The following is a 21,722-nucleotide window of genomic DNA, read 5'->3' on the forward strand; positions in this document are numbered from 1 at the left end:
TTCCACCCTTCATCAAGAAGTGAGACTTCCACCCTCCATCAGGAAGTGAGACTTCCACCCTCCATCAGGAAGTGAGACTTCCACCCTCCATCAGGAAGTGAGACTTCCACCCTCCATCAGGAAGTGAGACTTCCACCCTCCATCAGGAAGTGAGACTTCCACCCTCCATCAGGAAGTGAGACTTCCACCCTCCATCAGGAAGTGAGACTTCCACCCTCCATCAGGAAGTGAGACTTCCACCCTCCATCAGGAAGTGAGACTTCCACCCTCCATCAGGAAGTGAGACTTCCACCCTCCATCAGGAAGTGAGACCTCCACCCTTCATCAGGAAGTGAGACCTCCACCCTCCATCAGGAAGTGAGACTTCCACCCTCCATCAGGAAGTGAGACTTCCACCCTCCATCAGGAAGTGAGACTTCCACCCTCCATCAGGAAGTGAGACTTCCACCCTCCATCAGGAAGTGAGACTTCCACCCTCCATCAGGAAGTGAGACTTCCACCCTCCATCAGGAAGCGAGACTTCCACCCTCCATCATGAAGTGAGACTTCCACCCTCCATCAGGAAGTGAGACTTCCACCCTTCATCAGGAAGTGAGACTTCCACCCTCCATCAGGAAGTGAGACTTCCACCCTTCATCAGGAAGTGAGACTTCCAGATATGCCAGCACCACTGGTGGAAGATGTGGTCTTTTCTCCAGGATGCGTTTATAATCTTTGTCTTTATAATCCTACCAAAAATCAAATGACTGTAGGTGCTGTCTTACATAGAAATTTGATTCTTACTTGATACCTTCCAGAAAGATCGATTTTAAATGCACCAAAGATCTCAACGCTGTACCCAAAATATCTAGAGGGGACGATGAGAGGCACAGTTCAGGATGTAGACTCAGGTACAGACTTCCCTAGAGGACCCCAGGTGTACAGGAAACAAGGCTAACAGTCAACAAGCTGGCAAGCATGAAATTAAAAAGCTTCCATGCTCCAATGGAAATTGAGTGAGTGAAGGGGCAGCATAGGGAATACAAGAAAATCCTTGCCAGCTATGCGTCTGACAGAGGATCAGTGTCTAGAATATTCAAGGGACTAAAAAAACTAATTATCAAGAAAACAAACCCTATTAAAAATCGCTGAACACTGAAGAGAGAGTTCTCAAGTGAAGAAATACAAATGTCCAAGAAAAATCCTTAGCCAGCAGGGAAATGCAAATTAAAACTACGTTGGTATTTTGCCTCACCCCAGTCACAATGGCCAAGATCAAGAAAGTGATAAATGCTTTTGGGGATATGAGAAAACAGGAAGTCTCACTGTTGATTGGAGTACAGACTGGTAGAGCTATCATGGAGATCAGTGTGAAGCTTCCTCCAAAAGTGAATACAATTACTTTGTGACCTAGCTATATCATTCTAGGGCATATACCCAAAGGTCTATAGCTACAGACTCTTATATACATGACGAAGATATATTTTATATATGTATACCTATATACATGAATATATATTTTCTATATATATACTCTATATAAGAGAATATAATGAATGAATATAATCATTCTATAATTGTAATATATATAATATATAACAAAATAAAATATGTAATAATATATAATTATATTATATGAATGTTATATTATTATGCAAATATATTCTCTGTTATATAAGGCTTACAGTATATCCTACACACACACACACACACACACAGATAACTGGTCATCCAAGTTCATGGCTGCTCTATTCGCAATATCGAGGAAATAGAATCAGCCACCTATCTATTCATTAGCTAATGAAGATTGGTTTATACACACAGTAGAATTTTATTTCAGAAGTGAAAAACAAAATTCGCAGGCAAGTGGATGGAGTCAGGTAACTCAGACCCAGAATGACGAACGCCACATTTTATCTCCTACGTGGGGACCCTAGCAGTCATCTTGAGATTTGTGTGTTTACCTTGAAGTGCTTAGAGAAACCAGGATGGTAGAAAGGGACCACTATTGGAGAGAGGGAGAAACAAGGATCTTAAGAATGGAAGGATAGTAGAATATAGGTGATGTGAAGGTGGATAGAATAATGGAGCAGGAAAGATCCCATGGAGGGAGAGACAGGGGTGTGGTGTAAAGCAGGAGCTGAGGGAGAAATAACCTGACACCGAGGACTGCTTTAAAAAGCCTCATGGAAAGTTACTATTCTGTAAGTATACCACCACCACCAATATAATATAATGATTATTATTATAATTGTAGAAAGGTTTGGATGCAGGTACCCTTCACCAGGTGTTAGGGTTACTCCTGTGAGCCCTGGGTTCCATCCCCAACACTGAAAAATAAAAGGAGTGAAAGATTCTTCTAAACATCTTTTTCAAACCCAGATACACACTGGAATCTTGCTATTTAATGCGCCTGGTTTTACCCATGGTCGTGCTTCCAAAATTCTACAGGAAAGGGGCCCAGAGTCAGCATTCCTAAAGCTCCCTTGGGTAATACTGTGTAGCCAGACAGAATATCCACAGAGCCACAGTCATGACACTCTAATTGCTTCCAACATGACATATTAGTCCCAGGCAGAACATACTGCTGTGGCTATGTCAGAAACATGACAATTCCCAGACTCCAGGTGCATCCCCCCGCTAGAACGCAGCTCCGGGCCCTGCATGCCATTTGGCTAGCTAGATATTTTTACCTTGGAGGGAAACGTTACTGCTTTGTTCACAAGCCTCATACAAATGAACCTTCTTAGCGTCTGCTGAGAGCAACAAACCCGGGCAGGACAGCCTATAGTTATTCTTTTAAAAAAATATAATTTTACTCCTTGGCATCTTGATACAGATTCTAACACGTTCTGGTTACTCTCGCAGCCCATTCCCTCCTATCTCCTTTCTACCCTGGACGCTTCCCCTTCCTCTTTAGAAGTCTTTCTCACATTCATGTCGTTTTGTTTCGTCTTGTGACCCACTGATTTTGACCAGGGCTGTCTGTGTGACTATAAGCTTTGAGGCGTCCTCTAGAGTGTGATGAGATCACCTGTGGGCGTGCACGTTTCCTGGTTACTTTTCTGGAGGTGTGATAGAACACCATGACCAAGACAAAGAAGGAGGTGTCAGAGCTTCCTGTTGCAGAAGGTTAATGTCCTAAATGGCAGGGACACCAGGAAGGCAGGCCACAGGCATTGCGGGAGGGGCAAGGAAGATAAGAAGGACTCACATCCCGAGCGCCTTGAGTGTGACGCCAAAAGAGTGAATTGAAAATAGTGCAAGGCTTAAAAAACTTTCTCAAAGCTCACTTCTAGTGAAAGGCTGCACCACCGAAAGCTCTCCAAATAGTGCCAAGACCTAGGGACCAAGTGGTCAAATGCACTATGGGGGAGAGGGATATTTTTCATTCAGGCCATTACAACAAGGGAAGACAATGACTACCTCTTCCCAGGACACACACACACACACACACACACACACACACACACACTCCTCAAACTTTACCCCAGGCCCAGACAGGACCCAGAGGACCCCACAGTGCCATCTCCATTGAACACTGGACTTACGAAGAACGGAATCAGGCCAGCCGCCTTGTCTCTCTCCAGGGCCTCTCGAAGGGCAGCAGCTCTCATGGAGTAGTTGCCGTCTGAAGGAATTGCTTTTATTTTGACTCCACCAATTAATCCAGCTCTTTCTACGGAGGAATGTGCCTGCGACAAGAATGAATAGTAAGTCAAGAATGGCAATTGAGTCACAAGTTCTGCAGAGTCCTTGCTCTAGGCTCTCGATGCCCCATGAAGGTGCTAGAGTTCATATCTTCCCTGCCTCCGTTTCTAAAGCACCCCCTTTCCTGGACTTGTTTCTTTCCCGGAATCTTGCTTTCCGGTCTTAACGAATCAAATCCTGCCAGAGTGAGTGATGGCTCTCCACTGATTAACTTTTCCATTCGCTCCAGTGATTTTAGATACATGTAGATTTACGTGTCTAGTAATTGGCACACCAAAGGACACAAACTGGGCTGTATGATAAAAAAAAAAAAATACACTGGGTGGTGGTGGACTCCTTTAATCCCAGCACTTGGGAGGCAGAGGCAGGCAGATCTCTGAGTTCGAGGCCAGCCTGGACTACAGAGTTCCAGGTCAGCAGGGACTACACAGAGAAAGCCCGTTTCAACCTCCCCACCCATTCCTCAAAAAACTAACAAGACAAAATAAAGAAAAAGAAGCAGCAGAAACAGTCAATGGAAAAATCAAGTAAATACGATAAGTGAGGTAAAACTACTCCATTTCTATTTGCTTTTATTTGTAGGGTTTTATGAGCATTGTAATGAAGTCTAAGTCAGTCTTCTCAAGCCACAACCTGGACTGAGTGCTCATAGCAATGATGGTTTTTTTTTTTTTATCCCTTTTGGAAATTAAAATAAAAAAAGTAGGCTTTGAGAATGTACATGATTTACTGAGCTAGGATTTGGCATCAGGTTGGAGTCTCGCTTCCAGGTTTTCCACAGTGGAGCCTTAAAGGCAAGCCACAGGGACGCTGAACCGTTCCACACTACAGAAATGGTATCCAGCCAGTTGTGGAGGCTCTCGGTACGTGTATTTTATTTCTGACTAGATCCGTCAAGCTCCCACGATAGAATAAGGAGTTCCTCCGCCTCACGGTCCCTGAGGAACAGCTTTCGGGTTTGACGTGATGCTAACTGTTCCTTGGACTCAGCACTGTGGTCGAGGATGGCGGGTGAGGGATGTTGGGCGTTGGGTCAATGCCCGTACCAGCACGCTCACCTGATCAGATGTGTAAGCGACAAGCTTTTCCATGACGGCAGCTTGTGTCAGCTCTGGGGAGGCTGCCTGCAGCTGGCGGATCATTTTAGTCCGAGCAGCCAGTAGGGCCACCAAGGTGGCTTCGCTGGCACTTCCCTGAATCCAAGAGAAAAAGGCCAAATGAAATTTGAAATGTTGCAAAGAAGTCCCAGTCTAAACTTTTGGAAGACATATTATTTATGTCCATAGTTTCCTTTAACAGTTGAGCCAGCAATTGCAAAATTCACTCATTTTTGCATCTAACATCTGCAGGGGCTGGTTTAGCTCTTGTAATTAGTTTGACATTGTTTTATCCATATTATGTCCCAGTGAGCTAACACTCTGATCCTGTAGCATATACAAGACTCTGCAGGTGTTCTCTCATGGGTTCCTTAGGCCTGGTCTGGGACATACTGTCTCCACGTCCATCAGAGGAAGAGACTGATCCAGGGCACCCTGCCCAATCCCTGCTCTGTGTTCCTATGCATGTGGACAGAACAATTTGTATTTGCTTATAACATAAGAATGCACTTTCCTTGACACGTGGAGGTTGGCTTGGAGGGCTTCTCCCAGTCCTCAGTGTAACAGGCTGAACTGTGCTCCCTCCCTCTCTCCCTCCCTCCCTCCCTGCAACCCACGTACTGAATCCCTAGACCCCAGCATCTCAGAATGTTCTACATTTCTAGTAATAGGACCTTTTAAGCCAAACACGGTTTATGCCACGTATGTACGTGTAGTCTTAGCACTAAGGAGGCCTAGGCTTGAGGAGATTTTGAGTTCAAGGCCAACCTGGGCATATAACGGGTACCAAGCGGGGTAAGGTTACAGTTTGAGACGATCTCAAAATATCCATAAGAAAAGGAGAGAAAGACAAAGATATAGGAAGCAGTAAGGACAGAGGGAGAGGCAGAGGGCACCTTTAGGTAATAATGAAATCTTTAGGGTAGATCTGAAACCAATCTGAATGGTGTCCTGAGAACAAGAAATTAGGCAGCAGACGCGACATACACGGAGGTGAGACCATGAAAAGGCGGAAGTGGGAAGGCAGTAATGAGAGTTCAAGACTAAACCTAAGGGAAAACAATCCTGCCGACACCTCAGTCTCGGCCTTCAGCCTTCATGCAGGACTCGGAGCAACGAAGGTGCAGTTTCAGCCATCTTTGCGGCTCTGGGTTTTGTTAGGGCAGGCCTAGCGAGCCAGTGCAAGAAATCCCAACCGTTTGCTTCAGCAACGGGGTAAGCTTTGGTACGCAATTCATCTTTTGAACTCGAGAGCGAGAGAAATGGGTTCAGTGCCCACTGTATTACTTATCCCATTTAATTTGTAAAATAATCCCATTTTTAATGTTTTTTCGTCTGTAACATCCCACCAGATTTGCAGTATGACGTGGGTATAGTTAAAAATGAACCTCTGATTTTTCTTGGTACCTCCTAGCATTTGCCCTCCGCTTCCCTGGGAGGCAAATTCCCAGGAGAAACCCATCAGATTTTTGCTGACTCTGAAAGTTTATAAGACCGTGGAGTTTTTCAGATAAATACACAGTGAATTACGTAGAGGTGCAAATTTTTCCTATTAATATTTTTACCCCCTCCGTCAATCACGATCTCCCACTTTGATTTTTCCCATCCACTACTTTCACTCATTCTTTGGAATCAAGTCCTAGTCCCTGAGTGAGGGGCGCTTTCAAGCGAGGTACACGTATTCCTGTTTCTGTAGCTGTAATGCATGAGTTCAGATAAACAGACCACGGTCTTCACTCGGGCTCCGAGTGACTCACACATTTCCTTCAGGCCGTACTTCCAACACTCGTCCTGCATAGTTTCAGACCACGTCAAAGAAGGCCGACAAGACTGGCAGCCATTTCAGGAAATTCAAGTCTGTGAAAGCAGACGCTGGGTCTCCGACTTCGCCTGTGCATCCCATTGTATTTTCTCTCCTGACTCGCTTAATTCAGACTGCCTGAGCACATTTTGTTTTTCAGGGTCTGTCTGTTAAAAATTAGATAGATACTGGGCCCCTGGCGTGGTGGCACATGCCTTTAATCCCCGTACTCAGGAGGCAGAGGCAGAGCCAGAGCCAGAGGCAGGAGAATCTTTGTGAGTTCGAGGCCAACCTGGTCTACAAAGTGGGCCCAGGATAACCAGGCCTATGTTTCACAGAGAAACCTGGTCTTGAAAAAATAAAACAAAACAAAAATTGGAGTGGCAGGGGTTGGGGATTTAGCTCAGGGGTAGAGCGCTTGCCTCACAAGCACAAGGCCCTGGGTTCCGTCCTCAACTCTAGGAGGGGGTGGAGAGGGTGGAGGGGGTGGAGGGGGGAGGGGGTGGAGGGGGTGGAGAGGGTGGTGGGGGTGGAGGGGGGGGAGGGGGTGGAGGGGGTGGAGGGGGTAATTGGAGTGGTACAAGCCTTTAGTCCCTGCGCTCAGAGAAGAGACAGAGATCTCTACGTTTGAGTTCCAGGACATCCAGGGCTATATAGTGAAACACTGTCTTGAGGGGAAAAAAAAATTAAAAAAAAAAAAAATCTACCTTCTCTTCGGAGCCCTGGACACCTTTAGAATTCTGAATAGTTCACTATGGACTTGGAGGGCACACTCTCTATATTCTGACAGAAATTTCTTTTTGTCAACAAAACAAAATGTAAGAAATATCAACGAAGTTCAGTGTAAAAAATAATCATCCTTAGAATATTGGATCTCAACGTGCTACTACAAGATTCAGTGTGGGCAAATTTGAACAAGATGAGTGGCTTGTCCAGAGGGAGGGAGGGACCTGAAGAGCCCATGCTGACCCTCGTGCTTCGTGGCTGAGAAAAGGGGGATTGAACAGCCCTGAGCTGCACCAAGCTAAGCCCACACACTTGAACCTTCGTTTACCTGAAACCGGTTTTCTTCACCTCTTTGTGTGGCTCGCCAATGCCTTTGCTTCAGACAGACAAAGGTTGCCATGGCGAGCCTGCTCTGAGGTGGGAGGGATCTTTTGGGAGAGTTGATGCTCAGGGCTGCTGATGCCCTGAGCCGAGAGGTCTTTTCATCTTCTAGGTTTTACAAATGTCACCCCACACAGGGTAAGAAATTGGCAGCTTTTCTTCCACAAGAGCTTTCAAACCCAATTAAGAGACCCATTTTGCAGGTCTCATTTGTCCGGCCTCACAATGACGGTGTGCTGTTGGGCTCAGACACCCACTGCTGCGCCCGATGCTAAGCTGTGATTACAGCTCTGAGGGAATCGATAAGGCAGGCTGCCTCGCGGGCTGTCACTGGGCTCAGTGCTCTTTCAGGCCTCACAAATTACAGACAATCAGCCTCATAAACTGAAAAGGGCCAGCCAGCTCCCTGCAGTAAACACAAGGAGGTGTGCTTTCCACCAAACCAAACTAAGTGGGTTGAGCTCACCGGGGCTTTGTTGCAGCCTGGGCTGAGAGAGGCCAGAATTAGTCCTAACCTAAGGCTGGGACTTCTCAAAATGAGATTGTCCTACTGAAAAGATGGTTTAACCCAATGGTAGCATTCAAACCTCCAGACCCTATCCCAAGCAAAGAGCCTGAGTGAGTTGGTAGTAATACTTAAAACCATCTTTATACACTGTTTTTAATGAGTTTCTGCCACTGGACTTGTCTGAGCCTCAATTTCTTTGCTATGAAAACTGAGGTTGATAATTCAGCCAATCCTTGTAATTATTTTGAGGATGAAAATCGATTACATAAAGCACGATAAATGGGCTAAAACACAGTCAGATTTGTAATAGCTATTCAATGAACTTTGTTACTCTTAAAATTCTTTGAGAAGTACCAAACTAGAAGATTCATCTTTGGACACTAAAGACTCGAAAATGAAATTGTTTTCACGGTATGACTAGTGACCCAGAAGTACTCTCTTCTGCCGTCCTATTCTGGTCTTGATGGAGTGCTTACGTGACATGGGGAGGAAGCTGATAGTCTTGGAAGGCAGTCGCCTTCATCCTAAAGGCTGTCCCCCAAAATCTTACTCACATGACTCATATCATGGATATCTTAAAAAGTTATTTACATAAATCATGGTTCATCGTAAAAAAATGTTCAGTAATAATATTCTCAAAAAATATTTGGACAAGACTCAGGGCGGGGGGCAATATGAGAGTAACGGGAAGGGCGAGGGAGAGTGCTGGAAAAAGAAGGCAGATAAAAATAAAGTATAACAGCATGTGTGTAAAGGTGTTATAATGAAGCCCAATGCTTTGTTTACTACCGAAAAAAAAAAATAAATCGAGAAAAGAAGTTTACAATAGCTGAGGGATGGCGGGAAGACATCCTTTAAGTCTGGTGGCCCACATGAAGGTTGTAGGGAGCCATATTGGATTTGAGCCTAGCCGCTTAGTGACTGCTTAGCTCAAGGTGGCTACTTGACTCTGGGCTGCATGGCCACAGAGGTTTAACCTTGAAATGACTGCCATACGGACATGAGATTGTTGAACTAAAGCCTCTCCCAGGAAGACCCTGGGAGCAATGACAGGATGTTGCAGCTTGAGCAAAACACCGGATGTCCCTGAGCAGATTCCTGAGAAGGGTTCGACCTTTTCAAAGAACATGTCCCCGGAAGACTGTTGCCTCTTTGTTATAGGAGGATATCTTGCAGTGTAGTGATTCACCTTATATCCTTGGGCACTTCCCAAACTCTCCCACCCTAAGCTTCAGTTCCCGCTTCTATTCCTGCCTCAGAGCTTTAAATGCTGTACATTTCTCTCAATAAACGAGACCTTGACAACAGAATCTTGCTTGGTCTCCTTCTTCTCTTCACCCCCATTTTGGCCCACAGGTAGAAAGCCTCTTCGGGACCCTGAATAACTGGGTCCCCGCTGGCGGGGACAGAAGGTACAAGGAAAGAACTCACTTCACAGAGCTGTCCTCTGACCTCCCCGTGAGAGTCATGGCGTAAGAAGCCATGTGCACCTACCATGTACACACGCAACAGTAACAAGAAATCTAAATACTCGACGAACAGTGACAAATATGAGAAAACTTCATGTCGAAAACGTGTACGTATTGTATCTTCTTGATGTATGTAACCCGCACATACAGAGATACCAGACTAAAACTAGAGAGAATTAGACTCTAAAATAGTCTCTGTATTTTCCCATTTTTGCAATGAGTGCCCATTATCCATAAACACAGAGGGCGCAATCATTTTTAAAAGTAAGGAAGTGTAATCGAAATTGACATGGGAAATAGTAAGTTGGCGATGTGGAGAATTACAGTGATAAACAGAAAACCAGGAGCAATGCGCTGAAAATGTAGAGGAGAAAATGACCAAAAAGGAGAGAGAGAGAGAGAGAGAGAGAGAGAACCTTAGAAAACAGTACTAAGTCTATAGAAACTCAAGCCTCTGGAAAGGGTCGAAATGGCCTCCTCACAAACACCGGACAGAGGAAATGCCCCAAGGTAGATAAAGAGCTGAGTTGTTCATGAGGAAGCAGGGTTTACCAATGCTAAAAGCTCAACCAAGATGTGGAGTTACCGTGAAAAGTTTGCTGTAGGGGCAGGCCTACTTCAAAGAATGAGATCCCTGCCCAGAAATAAATAAACCATAATTCCAGGCCGTGCCTCTGAGGACAGCTCTGCTGACCTCTGAAGCCCTGAAAGGCTGCAGACTCTCTCTGGACACTCTGACTTGATTGTCCTTGTGAAGGACGATGGTCATGTCCCTGGAAAGTCAGAACTCCGGCGTCAGCACCTGGGAAGCTACCAGGGCTTCACCTAGACCTTCTCGGGGCTGGAAGAGCAATGGGGCAACGCCTTTCTGTAACATTACCCAGGGAAGTTTGGCCACGCCACCCAACCTCTGAAAACAAAAAACAGTTCTGTGCAGTTATATTGGGACTTCCCTAGAACATTCCTGCTGCCATTTTTAGAAGTCTGGTTCACAGTATCCATTTATACCTTTTAGGGTACAACATATGTGTACACTTATTATATATATGTAATAGTATATTATAATAGAATAATAAGCCATATGGTAATATGTATGTATGTATGTATGTATGTATGTACGTATGTATTTAATAGGGTCTCATGTGGCCAAAGCTGGCGTGAATTCACCAAGAATGACCATGAACTCCTGATCCTCCTGCTTCTTCCTCTCAACTGTTGGTACAAGTGGGTCTCAGCCCACCTAACTCTGGTAGTTCATTCTTATCAGTTCCCTACTTACAGTGACCTAGATATGACAAAGGGCTATAATCAAAGAATGAAAAAGAGTGATTTGAACCACAAGGACTGCTGGCCTACTGACCTGCCCATTTGATGCACTAGAATGGACAAGATTCACAGTCTCAGGCCCACTGGAGCCCTGCTGAGTTTGACTCTCCTCAGGCAGAGGCTAGGACCCCACTGAGAACAAATCTTTGCGGAGCTCTCCTGCAGACTGCATGCAACACAGGCTGCATCTCCCTCCCAGCACCAAGATGCCAGGCCTCTTTCCCAGACTGAGATTGTTTACCTTTCGGGGGAAAGGGGACTTTGCTAATGTGATTACATTAAGAACCTTGACTTGGAAAGATTACCTTGGATTATCAGAGTGGACCCAATCCTATCACACGGGTCCTTAAAAATAGAGACCCGATTTCACATCTGCAGTCAGAACATCACAGTGAGAGAAAGGTCAGCGCGATGGAACGCAGCTGCTCTGGGAGGTGGAGATGGGAGTTGTTGCAGGCCAAGGAATTCCAGAAGGCTTTAGAAAACTTGAGTTGGTGGGGAAATGGATTTTCCCCTCGGGCTTCTAAGATGACAATCTTGATTTTGGTTCATTAAAACCTGGGTCAGACTTTCAGAACCATAGGATAAGAACTGTATTCGAAGCCACTAACCTGTGTGTAGCAGCACCCTTAAGAAAGAGACCATACATTGGAGGTTAAAACACGTGGGAAGTTAAAACAAATAGTCCCGGGACTGCAAACTGAGGGCCTTACTTCCTAGTTTAGTCAGCCCTGGTGCTGTGTGTGGAGCTATCACTGCTTCTCAGAGCTCCTGAGGAAACTGTGTGTGTGTGTGTGTGTGTGTGTGTGTGTGTGTGTGTGCCTGTGTGTCTGTGTGTGTGTCTGTGTGTGTGTGTGTGTGTGTGTGTGTGTGTGTGTTGTGTAAATATTCTTTACTCTAAGGTTAGTAATACATTCTCAGCGTTACAACCATGAACTTGACATGAGAAAAATAGCATAAGGAGGGGTGGTGACTTAATGTAGTTCATTGTCCATGTTACAAAATGTTTTTTTAAAGATTCACATTTGCCGGAGGGCGGGGGCATAGTGGGTACATTCCAGCAGTTGAGAGGCAGAGCAGGTGGACCTGGGAGCTCAAGGCCAGCCTGCTCTACATAGTGAGTTCCAGGCCAGGACAACACAGTCAGACCTTGTCTTTAATTAAAAAAAAAAAAGGCATAAATTCCGATCATTTGCTCTGAAGATCCTGGTGGAATGGAAAATTCACCACGGCTGTCGTTTGCATCTGTTGCGAGCCCTCATGTGAGCCCTGCAGTTGCTCGTGATGAATACAGAGAATGAATTAAATGTATGCATAGACATAGCAGAAACCTTAGGTAAGCTGTTGGCCCACCGACAAATAACACATACAGCCAAGTCGCACGTACAGCCGTTGAAGCATGGCCACAGCTGTCACTTGGGGTAGAGACAGGACTCTGAGGGTGGCAGCAAGACCTTAGGTTCTAGAAGACATAGACACAAGGTCTATAACTTCCGAGCTAAAATCTCAGGGGTATGTTATCAGTTGCTTTGTGCCACGCTCTCCTTGGTCGTCAAATAGAGTGCCTTGTTCACAGTGAGAAGTCAATGCATCTGGAAAATGCTTCACCATGGTGGCCAGCAACGGATACCCCAACATCTGCCACTCGAGTGGCACTGTGGTGCTTGTAGCCACTGTTTTATCTACTAGGAGGGCCAGCGGACATGAGTACTTGTCCTAGTTCGTGGGAAAGAGCACCGGGATCTAAATCCAGATCCCACCAACTCCAAGAGCGGAGTTCGCTTCAGCTTTCCTGTTCTCTGGAAGAATCCTAAAGGCACAGAAAAAGAGCAACGTGGACACGGCTTTGTGTTTGCGGCTGCAGTCCTTTGTGGAGCCCACACTCCCAATTCCAGCTTTCCCCGCCTTACCTGGATCACTCCTCCCCCTTCCCCAGCTCTTCCAGCCAAAAAGGCCTCTGGCAGCTCCAGCATCTTCCCCAGCCAATCCATCATCACTGTCTCCAGCTCTGTGCACGCTGGGCTTGCAGCCTGCAGTGGGGGTTGGGGGGAGAGAGTGAACAGCTAAGCCACAGGGCAGCTGGCCTCTGCACAAAAGAGCGACACAGGAAAGCATTGTTTCTTTGGTGGTTTTTATTTGATCAATTTAACAAAAAGTTCACATTTTTGCCCCCCAAATCCACCCTTGGTGGGGAATTAATCCCTTGGTTTCTGGGATTTGAGTGCGTCTCCCACATTCATACGTTGAAACCTGAACCCGAGATGAGAGTATTAAGAGGTGGGGGACTTTACGGGTCAACCAGCCTGTGTGGCTCCTTGCTCATGAACTGATGGAAAGTGGGTTGTCTCAGGAGTGGATTAGATGGAGACAGGGAAGTTCACCCCTAAGAGCAGGCGCTCTTGTCTGCTTCGCGCATGCCTGCTGCCCTCTGTACATTTCTCTGCTGCAATCACACGGCAGGCCTTGCCGCCAGATGCCAGTAGCATGTTCCTCACACCCTCGAGTAGACTTCTAATGTTTATAGAGGATTCAGGCTATGGTATTTTGTCCCCCCCCCCACACACACACACCAGAAAATGGATTGAGACAATGCTATGTTCTCATTTCCCAGAGATCCCAGGAGCCTCAGGGGTTGGTTCTGCCAGGAGGCCTGCAAGCAGGGCCAGGGCCTGACGGCATTGACAAAGCTTTACAAGGAGGACATTTCTCTGCTCTTCCTCCTCTCCACCGGGGATCCACGGAGGGTAGATCTCTATGAGCCCCTTTTGAGTTACCTCACCAACTGTATCATCTCTCCATGACAGGTCCCAGGGTATAAGCTGAGTACAGTTCCTGGATACATCTCCACTCCCCAGCCCCACCACACACACACAGCCATGGTTCTTTCTCTGGAGCTAATGCTGAAACTAGGACCGGTTGCTAGGAATTTGGGGGTCAATGTCTGGCTGGATCCCAGATTTAAAACTTCTCAATCTCAGATGGACTATAGATGCCTGAACTCAGTCTCGGACATAACTTCTTTCGTCCATCCAGATTGGTGTAAGGAGAATGGTACCACGCCTTCCTGCTCGTACATGGTGTACTTAATCATATACCAGAACGATATGAAAAGGTCTACTGGAAGACTCCTCAATGGCCACGAGAAAATTTTAGAGTGCAGGATGGAGCCAAGGAAAGGGGCACTGGCTACTTTCTTCTGCTAAGGAACACCAGACAAACCACTCATCTTATGTAGTCTCTAATTCCCCAGGGACTTGGTGTCTGCCCTCTCTCCTCATTGCACAGAAGATGGCTGATTCTGGTACTCCAGGTCCAGGCAAAAAGGACTTGAGCTCCATTTTGTTTTTTTCATTTTCATCTAACGACGCTCAACGCAGACCAGGGTGCCTTTAGGCACTTGAATCACGGCTACTGATGACAAGAGGAATCCGAAGACTTCTCCATGTGGGTCAACAGATGGTTATCCATCCCGGTGGGTTCTAGACAAAGCTTGTGGTTAATGCTATCCCAGCATAGGGGCAGCATTCCCATGTTATGAATCACAGCCACCAAGCAACACAACCTCTGTGTTTGTAGTGCAGGCATTTCTCCCATCAAGACCACCCTCAGCAGACACGTCAGAGGCCACGAGCTTGTCTCCAGACAGATAAGGCAGGCTTTGAGCAGCAGATCTTGGTACATCAATGAGCCTTACCATGATGATATCATTTGCCTGAAAGACAGGGTACATTCAGCTCTAGGCTGGTCTGTTCCCTAGGGAGAAGAAGGTCCCAGAGTGCCTGTACCTGAGAGCAATGAGACTTTCGCAAGAAGGCCACCAGTCTCTTCCCGGTATGATACTTTTCATGGACTCTGCACTTAGCAGTCTGAGGAGCCCATAGGTTAATGGAAACATCTAGAGCCATGTAAAGCCAGCAACCCTGGTACGTTGTTTGAGTCATTCAGCCAGTTCCTCTCTATCTCACAGCTCCTTGCTCAATGCTAGTTCAACAAGTTGGAACAGAGGCAATAAATACGGTGGCTACTCTTCTAGTGGCTGAAGCAGTTCTAGGTTTGAGAACTCTTCAGTGGATGGTGTGTGTATTGAAACCCATAATATGGTATCTGTGTTTCAAATCTGCTTAAGCACTGTGGGATGAGAAAACTGAAACTGGGAGTGCTTCAGGTAGGAACTTTCTAAGTCTTCCTCCATGTGAAAAGGGACCTCATGGAGGATGCAGATTGTAGGCACGTCTATTTTAGTACCTTGTTTTCTTGCATATGAGATAGGCTGGGCAGTAGGCTGAGTGAAAACTGATGAATGGGGTGGGGTAGGACATTCTCTCCAAGTCCGTTTGCAATCTTTGGTCTTGGGGAGAATGGAAAATGCAGCCTTGAACTGGGGTTTTATTCAAATCAAGTGGTTATGCAAAAACAAACAAAAAACCAGAAAAAAATCCACAAAAAAGTGCAATCCTCTTCTCTTCTCCTTCTCTTCCTCTTCTCTTCCCCTCTTCTTCTTCTCTTCTCTTCCTCTCTCCTCTCCTCTCTCTCCTCTCTCCTGCTCTCCTCCTCCTCTCCCTCTCCTCTTTCTTCTCTTTATCTCTTCTCCCTCCTCCCCTCCCCTCCCTTCCTTCCCTTCACACCTTCCTTCCCTTCCTCCTCCTCCCTTCCCCTCCTTCTTCTTCTTCTTCTCTTCCCTTTGATTCCCTCTTCTCCTTCCCCTCTCTCTCTCCATTCCCTTCCTTTTTCCTTGTTTCTTTCCTTTCCTCCCCTTCTCTTCTTTTTATAGTCTTCCCCTCTCTATTCCACTCAGAATTTCTCTTCCTTTAAAACTCCCTCATGGGGCCCAGACTCTGCTTTGTGGTAGCCTTACTATCTACAGTCTTCGCCTGTTTCTGTCATGTGTGCAGGGATCACCTCCCATGGAACAGGGCCATACAGGGCAGATCTCTTGGGAGAAACTGAAGTACGTGATCGGCCCGCTATGTCACGGCATAACTTGGTCAAGGAGCTGTGGAAATGTGAAAGTGGGGCTGTGCAGTGTGTTACCTATGGGAGGACATGATCCCACCCCCTCAGAATGAACTAAGTGATGAACTCCTCTAGAGCGCATCTAGGAAGCAGCTTCGGATATGATTAAGTCTGTCATCTCATAAAAAGCTGTTTGAGTTTACCCATTTATCTGCTAAAATTAAGCAGACTTTCCGGTTCTTCAATATCTTTGCTGTGATCCAAGGAAGGAAGCTGCTGTCTTCATCAGATAATACGGGGGTATAATCTGTCATAACCACGTGAAGTCTCAGTGGGGTATTTTGGAGTTCTTCCTGGGTGCCAGGGCTTTTGAACCTTGTTATCCTAGAGCTTGGTTTCTCAGGTACCCTCAAAATGTATATATTTAACATTCTCCACTGGTTTTGCACAACCTGTCCCTCCATGAATCATACCTTTAAGAACAGCCACTATTTACTTTTTCGGTTTCCCCTAGGAAACAGCTATACATCTCCCTGTTTTGCTAGCACAGAAGGAGGGCAAGCACTACTTGGTGCCCAACCTCCCAAAGTTTGAGTACAGGGGAAAAGCTCAGGTTGTTAGGGAGGTGATGTTCCTGAGTGGTGATCTTTAAAGTGTCCAGAGCTGTTGAACCCAAAACTGATAGGAGACACAGATAATGTTATTTCCACAGCAGACTTTCCTGCAGTATGCGTTGAAACAACATCTTCAGCTGACGTGTTAGGAGACAGGACTTTGGCAGGGACTTAGATCATGAGTGGGGCCCGTTTTCAGGATCTAGACTTGCATTATAGAGATACAGACTGATCTGCTGATGACAGGATTCTGCAGAATCTATGGAGAACACCGGACTATCCATTGCTTTGGAAAGATCTGAACTAAATCCACACACAGCTACAAACAAAAATTCACTTTTGAAGTATTTCAATTGATCTTCTGTGTGGTGGTTGTAGCAGGCCCTAAGGAAACATTCTCTATGAACAAGCATATGGTTCTATTAAAAGAACCTGGAAAAATGAGTCCTCTAATTTAAAACTGAAACTGTCTTTCTTTCTGCATCATTAGCCGGGTGAATATTTTAAAACACCTATCCAGACTGATCAGAATATATTCTTTTTTAGCAATTATAAGATAACTCTGTTTGAATCTGATAAAATTTATACTGGTAGTAACCTTTGCTTTTACCAGAAACTTCCTCTATGCAAAGTACAGATATCCTGTGAAGAGGCTGATCTTAGGCTGACAAGTATGTCTTTTGAGATATGTGCCGGGGAGGATTTCTAGTGAACCGGACGAAAAAACGTCATTCTTAGCCAGGGAGGTAGAGGAAAGATGATCCTGGGAGCCAGGAGGGCCTGGACCCTGTTATAGGCTGGGAGACTCAAATGCCGTGCTAGCACTGAAGTAAAGAGAGGAATGGGGGGTCTGCAGGATGTGAGGAGCATTGGCTGCTCAGGCCTAGGAGCTAATAGAGGAGGAAGGCGTTAGAAGATGTGGTGGTGGGGGGGAGGAGGAGGGAAGACCAAACTAGCTCTACCACTGCGGGGTACAAACTGCCCTCTATAGCTCAGAAGAAGTTCCTTATCTGGACCCACACTTCCAGAGACACTTAAGAAATGTCGCCTAGGCTGCCTGCGTCTACTGCCGCTTTATAACATGCCTACGCGTGTGGCTGTGAATCCCTAAAAGCTCCTTGGCATGTCAGGGGCTGCTCCCCATGGTGGCACTGCATCGGGAGATGCTGAGAGGTCGCTTGCAGTGATGTGTCCTCAAAGCAGGCTGTGATGGGGTCCTCTCTCTCTCTCTCTCTCTCTCCAACGCTTTCCAGCCGTGAGATGAGTCAATTTCCTCTGCTGTATCCTTCTGCCGTGATGTACTGGTTCACTACAGGCTGAAAAGAACAAGACCAAGGAGTCCTATAACCAAACCTCTGCAACGTCACAAGGAACCCTGTTCCTGTGTAAGCTTGTCACCCTAGCTGTGTTACAGGTCAGAAAGCTGACTAACACGTTGCTCTTTTTCTTTTTTTCTTTCTTTTTTTTTTTTTCCTTCCTTAGTTTTTGCAAAAGTATTAACACGTTTTTTCTTCGTAAAACCACACAATAGGCCTTTCTTTGGCGCTGTGCAAGCCCCGATTAAGAAGATAGCCAACTAGGATAGCTCATTAAAGACTGGAAGATTCCAACAAGACTCTTGCAAGTTTATCTCCAGGCCTGGAGTGGGACAGAGCCAGGTGGGGGGGAAAAGTGAGAGGAAGAAAATCAGGGTAATGAAGAACAGGAAAGGGGGGGGAGGGAGGAAGGAGGGATTGACAGCGAGGTTTGGAGAACTTCATGGGCTGAGTGTGATGTGTTCAGCAGAGCAGGAGTGAGGGCCATTGAGGCTTTAGGGGGAAAAAAGAATGTTCAGATAAAACTGAGGCTCCACACTTCTGCAGCTAGCTCTCTCTCTCTCTCTCCCTCTCTCTCTTTCTCCACTACCCACAGAGCACATGGCGTGGCTAGTCCCACACTGGCTCTGCACAGCACAGACTCTTCACCTAACTTCTGGTTAACCGCAGCGAGCAGTGGGCTGGCTGGATCTGTAACTCCGGGAGCGAATGCCAGAGGCTTCTGCGTTTTCCAGCTTTCCAGAGCCCTGCACAGTCAATACCCCTATAGAGCCCAGACTCCTGCAGGAGGACGGCACATTTTTCCAGTACTGCACTTCTGTATTCCTACTTGGAATGACATTTGATGTGCCTCTTGTACTTGGGTTTATGTTGAACGGTTGTTTATTTTGATGAAATTGCAGGCTAGATTAGAATTTTGAGTTATATTCAGTGAATAAATGATGGGAAATCTCCTGATGATGAAACTTGATAAGGGCTGGAGAGTGTTCTGGAACTGAGCAGCTGACTTGAGGCCCAGGACTTGGTTGACTACACACCTCCCCAGAGCTGAATTCTCGGAAAAAGAGTATCCACTTGCCATCCCTGCCTGCCTGTTTCTTGGTCACCTTAAGGCCACAACCGCCTAAGCACTCGTGGGGGTGGGGGTGGGGTGCAATCTGCCAGTTTTACCAGCACTGGGCCCAGACTTGTACAGGAATTGATGATCGGTCAGATCCATTTGTTCAGAGCCGTGTTGTGGCTAGGCTTTTTTAAATTGTTTGTGTAGTAGTACTCTGGAGACGTGATGAGATTCACTGCAACTTTGATCCTCTGACTATCCAGACAGCTCAGTTATTCTGGGCCTGGGCAGAACTGTGCAAAAAATGCCCACGCAAAACAAATGAAGAAGAAAACGTCTTCATGAAAGTTTTTTTGCGACGTAAGAACGATGCTATTATTTAGGATAATTAATTAAACTACTTGCAATCGACCACTAGGAGCTTATTCTTTCTTGCTATCAAAGGATAACATACTCGGGCTGGAGCGATGGCTCACCGGTGAAGAGCACTGGCTGCTCTTCTAGAGGTCCTGAGTTCAAATCCCAGCAACCGCATGGTGGCTCACAACCACCATCTGTGATGGGGATCGGATGCCTTCTTCTGGTGCGTCTGGAGACAGCGTGTTCTCATACATTAAATAAATAAATCTTTTTTTAAAAGGATAACTTATTTAGGAACTAGTATGTTGAAGGTGTTGTTTGGGGGCGTTGGGAGAAACTCTAACTGCTTTTGAGCTCTGTGGTTTGGATCTGCCATTTATTGTCCATGAGAGCTTATGGACAATCTTACTCAGTTGTCTCAGCTGAAATAAAACAATGGTTAGGGAGTTTTAGCTTACCTGTTGTGGTGTTCGTGAGATCGGAAGTAGATCAGTTTCAGCGGGTGCTTAGACGTAGCTCAGCTGTCATTTGACCTCAGATATACTCACCCCTGGCTGATTATCTTCTAATGTCTCTGATTATGTCCTCATATGTTTCTGGTCCTGGGGCAGGGTGGGGTTAGGTTCCAAGGTGTGTTTCCACGTCAGGGTATAATGGCGTCCCTAATGCTGTCCAGATAGTCAGTTTATAATCCACCATCTCCTTCCTCTTCTCCGAATTCACGGGAATCCATGTTGAAAACTGCCCAACAGAGAAAATAGAAATCAACTAACAAACATTATACCTCTGAACTGGAGTGGGTGAGTCCAGGGGGGAGTGAATATATCCTAGAGACCTCTGCCCCACAACCCAGCATCCCTTGCAACCTTCTATGTCTGGATGCTACAGATAAGGCTTCTGTGACTATACAGGGCTGCACAATTCCCATTCCACACCCCACAAGGCAGCCAGCAGAAGGCAGAAGGCACCTCATTTAAAAAAAAAAATTATTTTGTGGGTGCAAGAGAGGAGGTGTGGATCTAAGGATCTTCAACAAACACTGGTTCCCTTTTCTGCCCACATTCTGCCTGTGGTATGTCTTTGTTAGATATCTGAATGAGAGCTTTGTACTTTGAGCCCCACTTTTCAGCTGTGAGAGATGAGGGATGGTCATGGCAGCCCCTGAGGAGTGGGTAAAGGCAGGATCATAATCTGTGGGAGCTCAGCTCAGAGCTTAGGACAGCATGGCCCTGTCTAAAGCTAGATGTGTCTTTCCTGAATCATCTGTGTGACCTGCACCTATGCCTACCATCTGCTTGTCAGGATCGTGGTTTTCTTTTTATTACCCAAGTCACACACACACAGGCAGCTATCAGAGTTCATGTTCATATCTTCGTCTTATTCCAACAACCTGAGAAGCTGACACTGGGTCATTTTTTCTACCAGGCACTTTATTGGGCTCACTTGGGCTGCAGATCATGAGAGACCTTTTTGTGTGTATTTCGAGAGTCGTTTTAAACAGTAAATCACAAGATAACAGAAAATATAGAGGATGAGTCAAAACAGATGGGGGGGGCTTTAATTTACATCACAAGAGCTCAGGAGAGTAGTGCCTTGTTCCTCAGAGGATTGTGTGATCTGACGATTCACAGAGTCCCTTGGCTCTTGACTTTGTTCGGGAAGGCACAGTGAGCCTTAAGTGAGGATTCAGATATGGGCTGAGGGGCATCTAGTGTCTGGAATTTGCAATTTGTTAAAAAAAAATAATGACGTATTGAAAATGAGAAGATGGACAACCCACTAGAATCCTTGATCCCCATTTGTAATGTGTCTCTGAATAGTTTCTAAATTTGTGAGAGACAATTGAAAGCTAAACAAAGGGTACATCTCTAAATCCCTCCCTTAGTCCAGAGCTTTGTAATTGAAGATGGATTTTCCATCAGAGTTTAGATGGGTCAAATCCATTGTGATTAGCAATTCTTCATGTCCTGTTCCCAGCACTTCCCCATTGTCCGGGATGGGAAGGGGCTGACAGATTTTTGTGATGTTAAACTAGAAATGATTCATGGGAATTCTTTAAAATGGGAAGACAGATTTTTTTTTTTTTTTATTCAAGAGTATTGCACAGGGGAAAGACTTTGACCTCAACTTTGAAACACCAGGGACAGATGGAGAACTATAGTCAGATTTTACTTTGGGGCTCTCCAGAGGCGTGAAGCCCACCATATACATATATGGCTTCTGTTTTACTACAAAAGGAAGTTGATTGGATTGACTCACATGCTCAGAGGCTGGTTCTTTCCACAGTGGCTGTCAGCAAGCTAGAGGACTAGAAACCGGGTTGCCACTTTAAGTCCAAGAAACCGGAAGTCTCCCAGCAGGATCAACTTGGACAACGAAGCACCAGCCAGAAATCAAAGCCCTGGAGATGCGCTACAGGTG

The 21,722-nt window shown here is 45.9% G+C and overlaps 1 protein-coding gene across 3 annotated transcripts in view; it reads right to left on the bottom strand.

Annotated features, from left to right (window-relative positions):
- Ddc (dopa decarboxylase) overlaps positions 1-21,722 on the bottom strand; it is a 116,261-nt gene that overhangs the window by 54,670 nt on the left and 39,869 nt on the right. For 2 of the 3 annotated variants that reach the window (XM_032916496.1, XM_032916495.1), the window contains exons 4-6: positions 12,909-13,028; positions 4,749-4,883; positions 3,531-3,674 (exon numbers count right to left, since the gene is read on the bottom strand). In XM_032916496.1, coding sequence (XP_032772387.1) covers positions 3,531-3,674; positions 4,749-4,883; positions 12,909-13,028 — 399 coding nt within the window. The remainder of the gene's footprint in view (positions 1-3,530; positions 3,675-4,748; positions 4,884-12,908; positions 13,029-21,722) is intronic. The other variant, XM_032916497.1, reaches the window with a different exon arrangement.

This window comes from Rattus rattus, chromosome 11 (assembly GCF_011064425.1).
Source record: "Rattus rattus isolate New Zealand chromosome 11, Rrattus_CSIRO_v1, whole genome shotgun sequence".
NCBI classification, from domain to species: domain Eukaryota; kingdom Metazoa; phylum Chordata; class Mammalia; order Rodentia; family Muridae; genus Rattus; species Rattus rattus.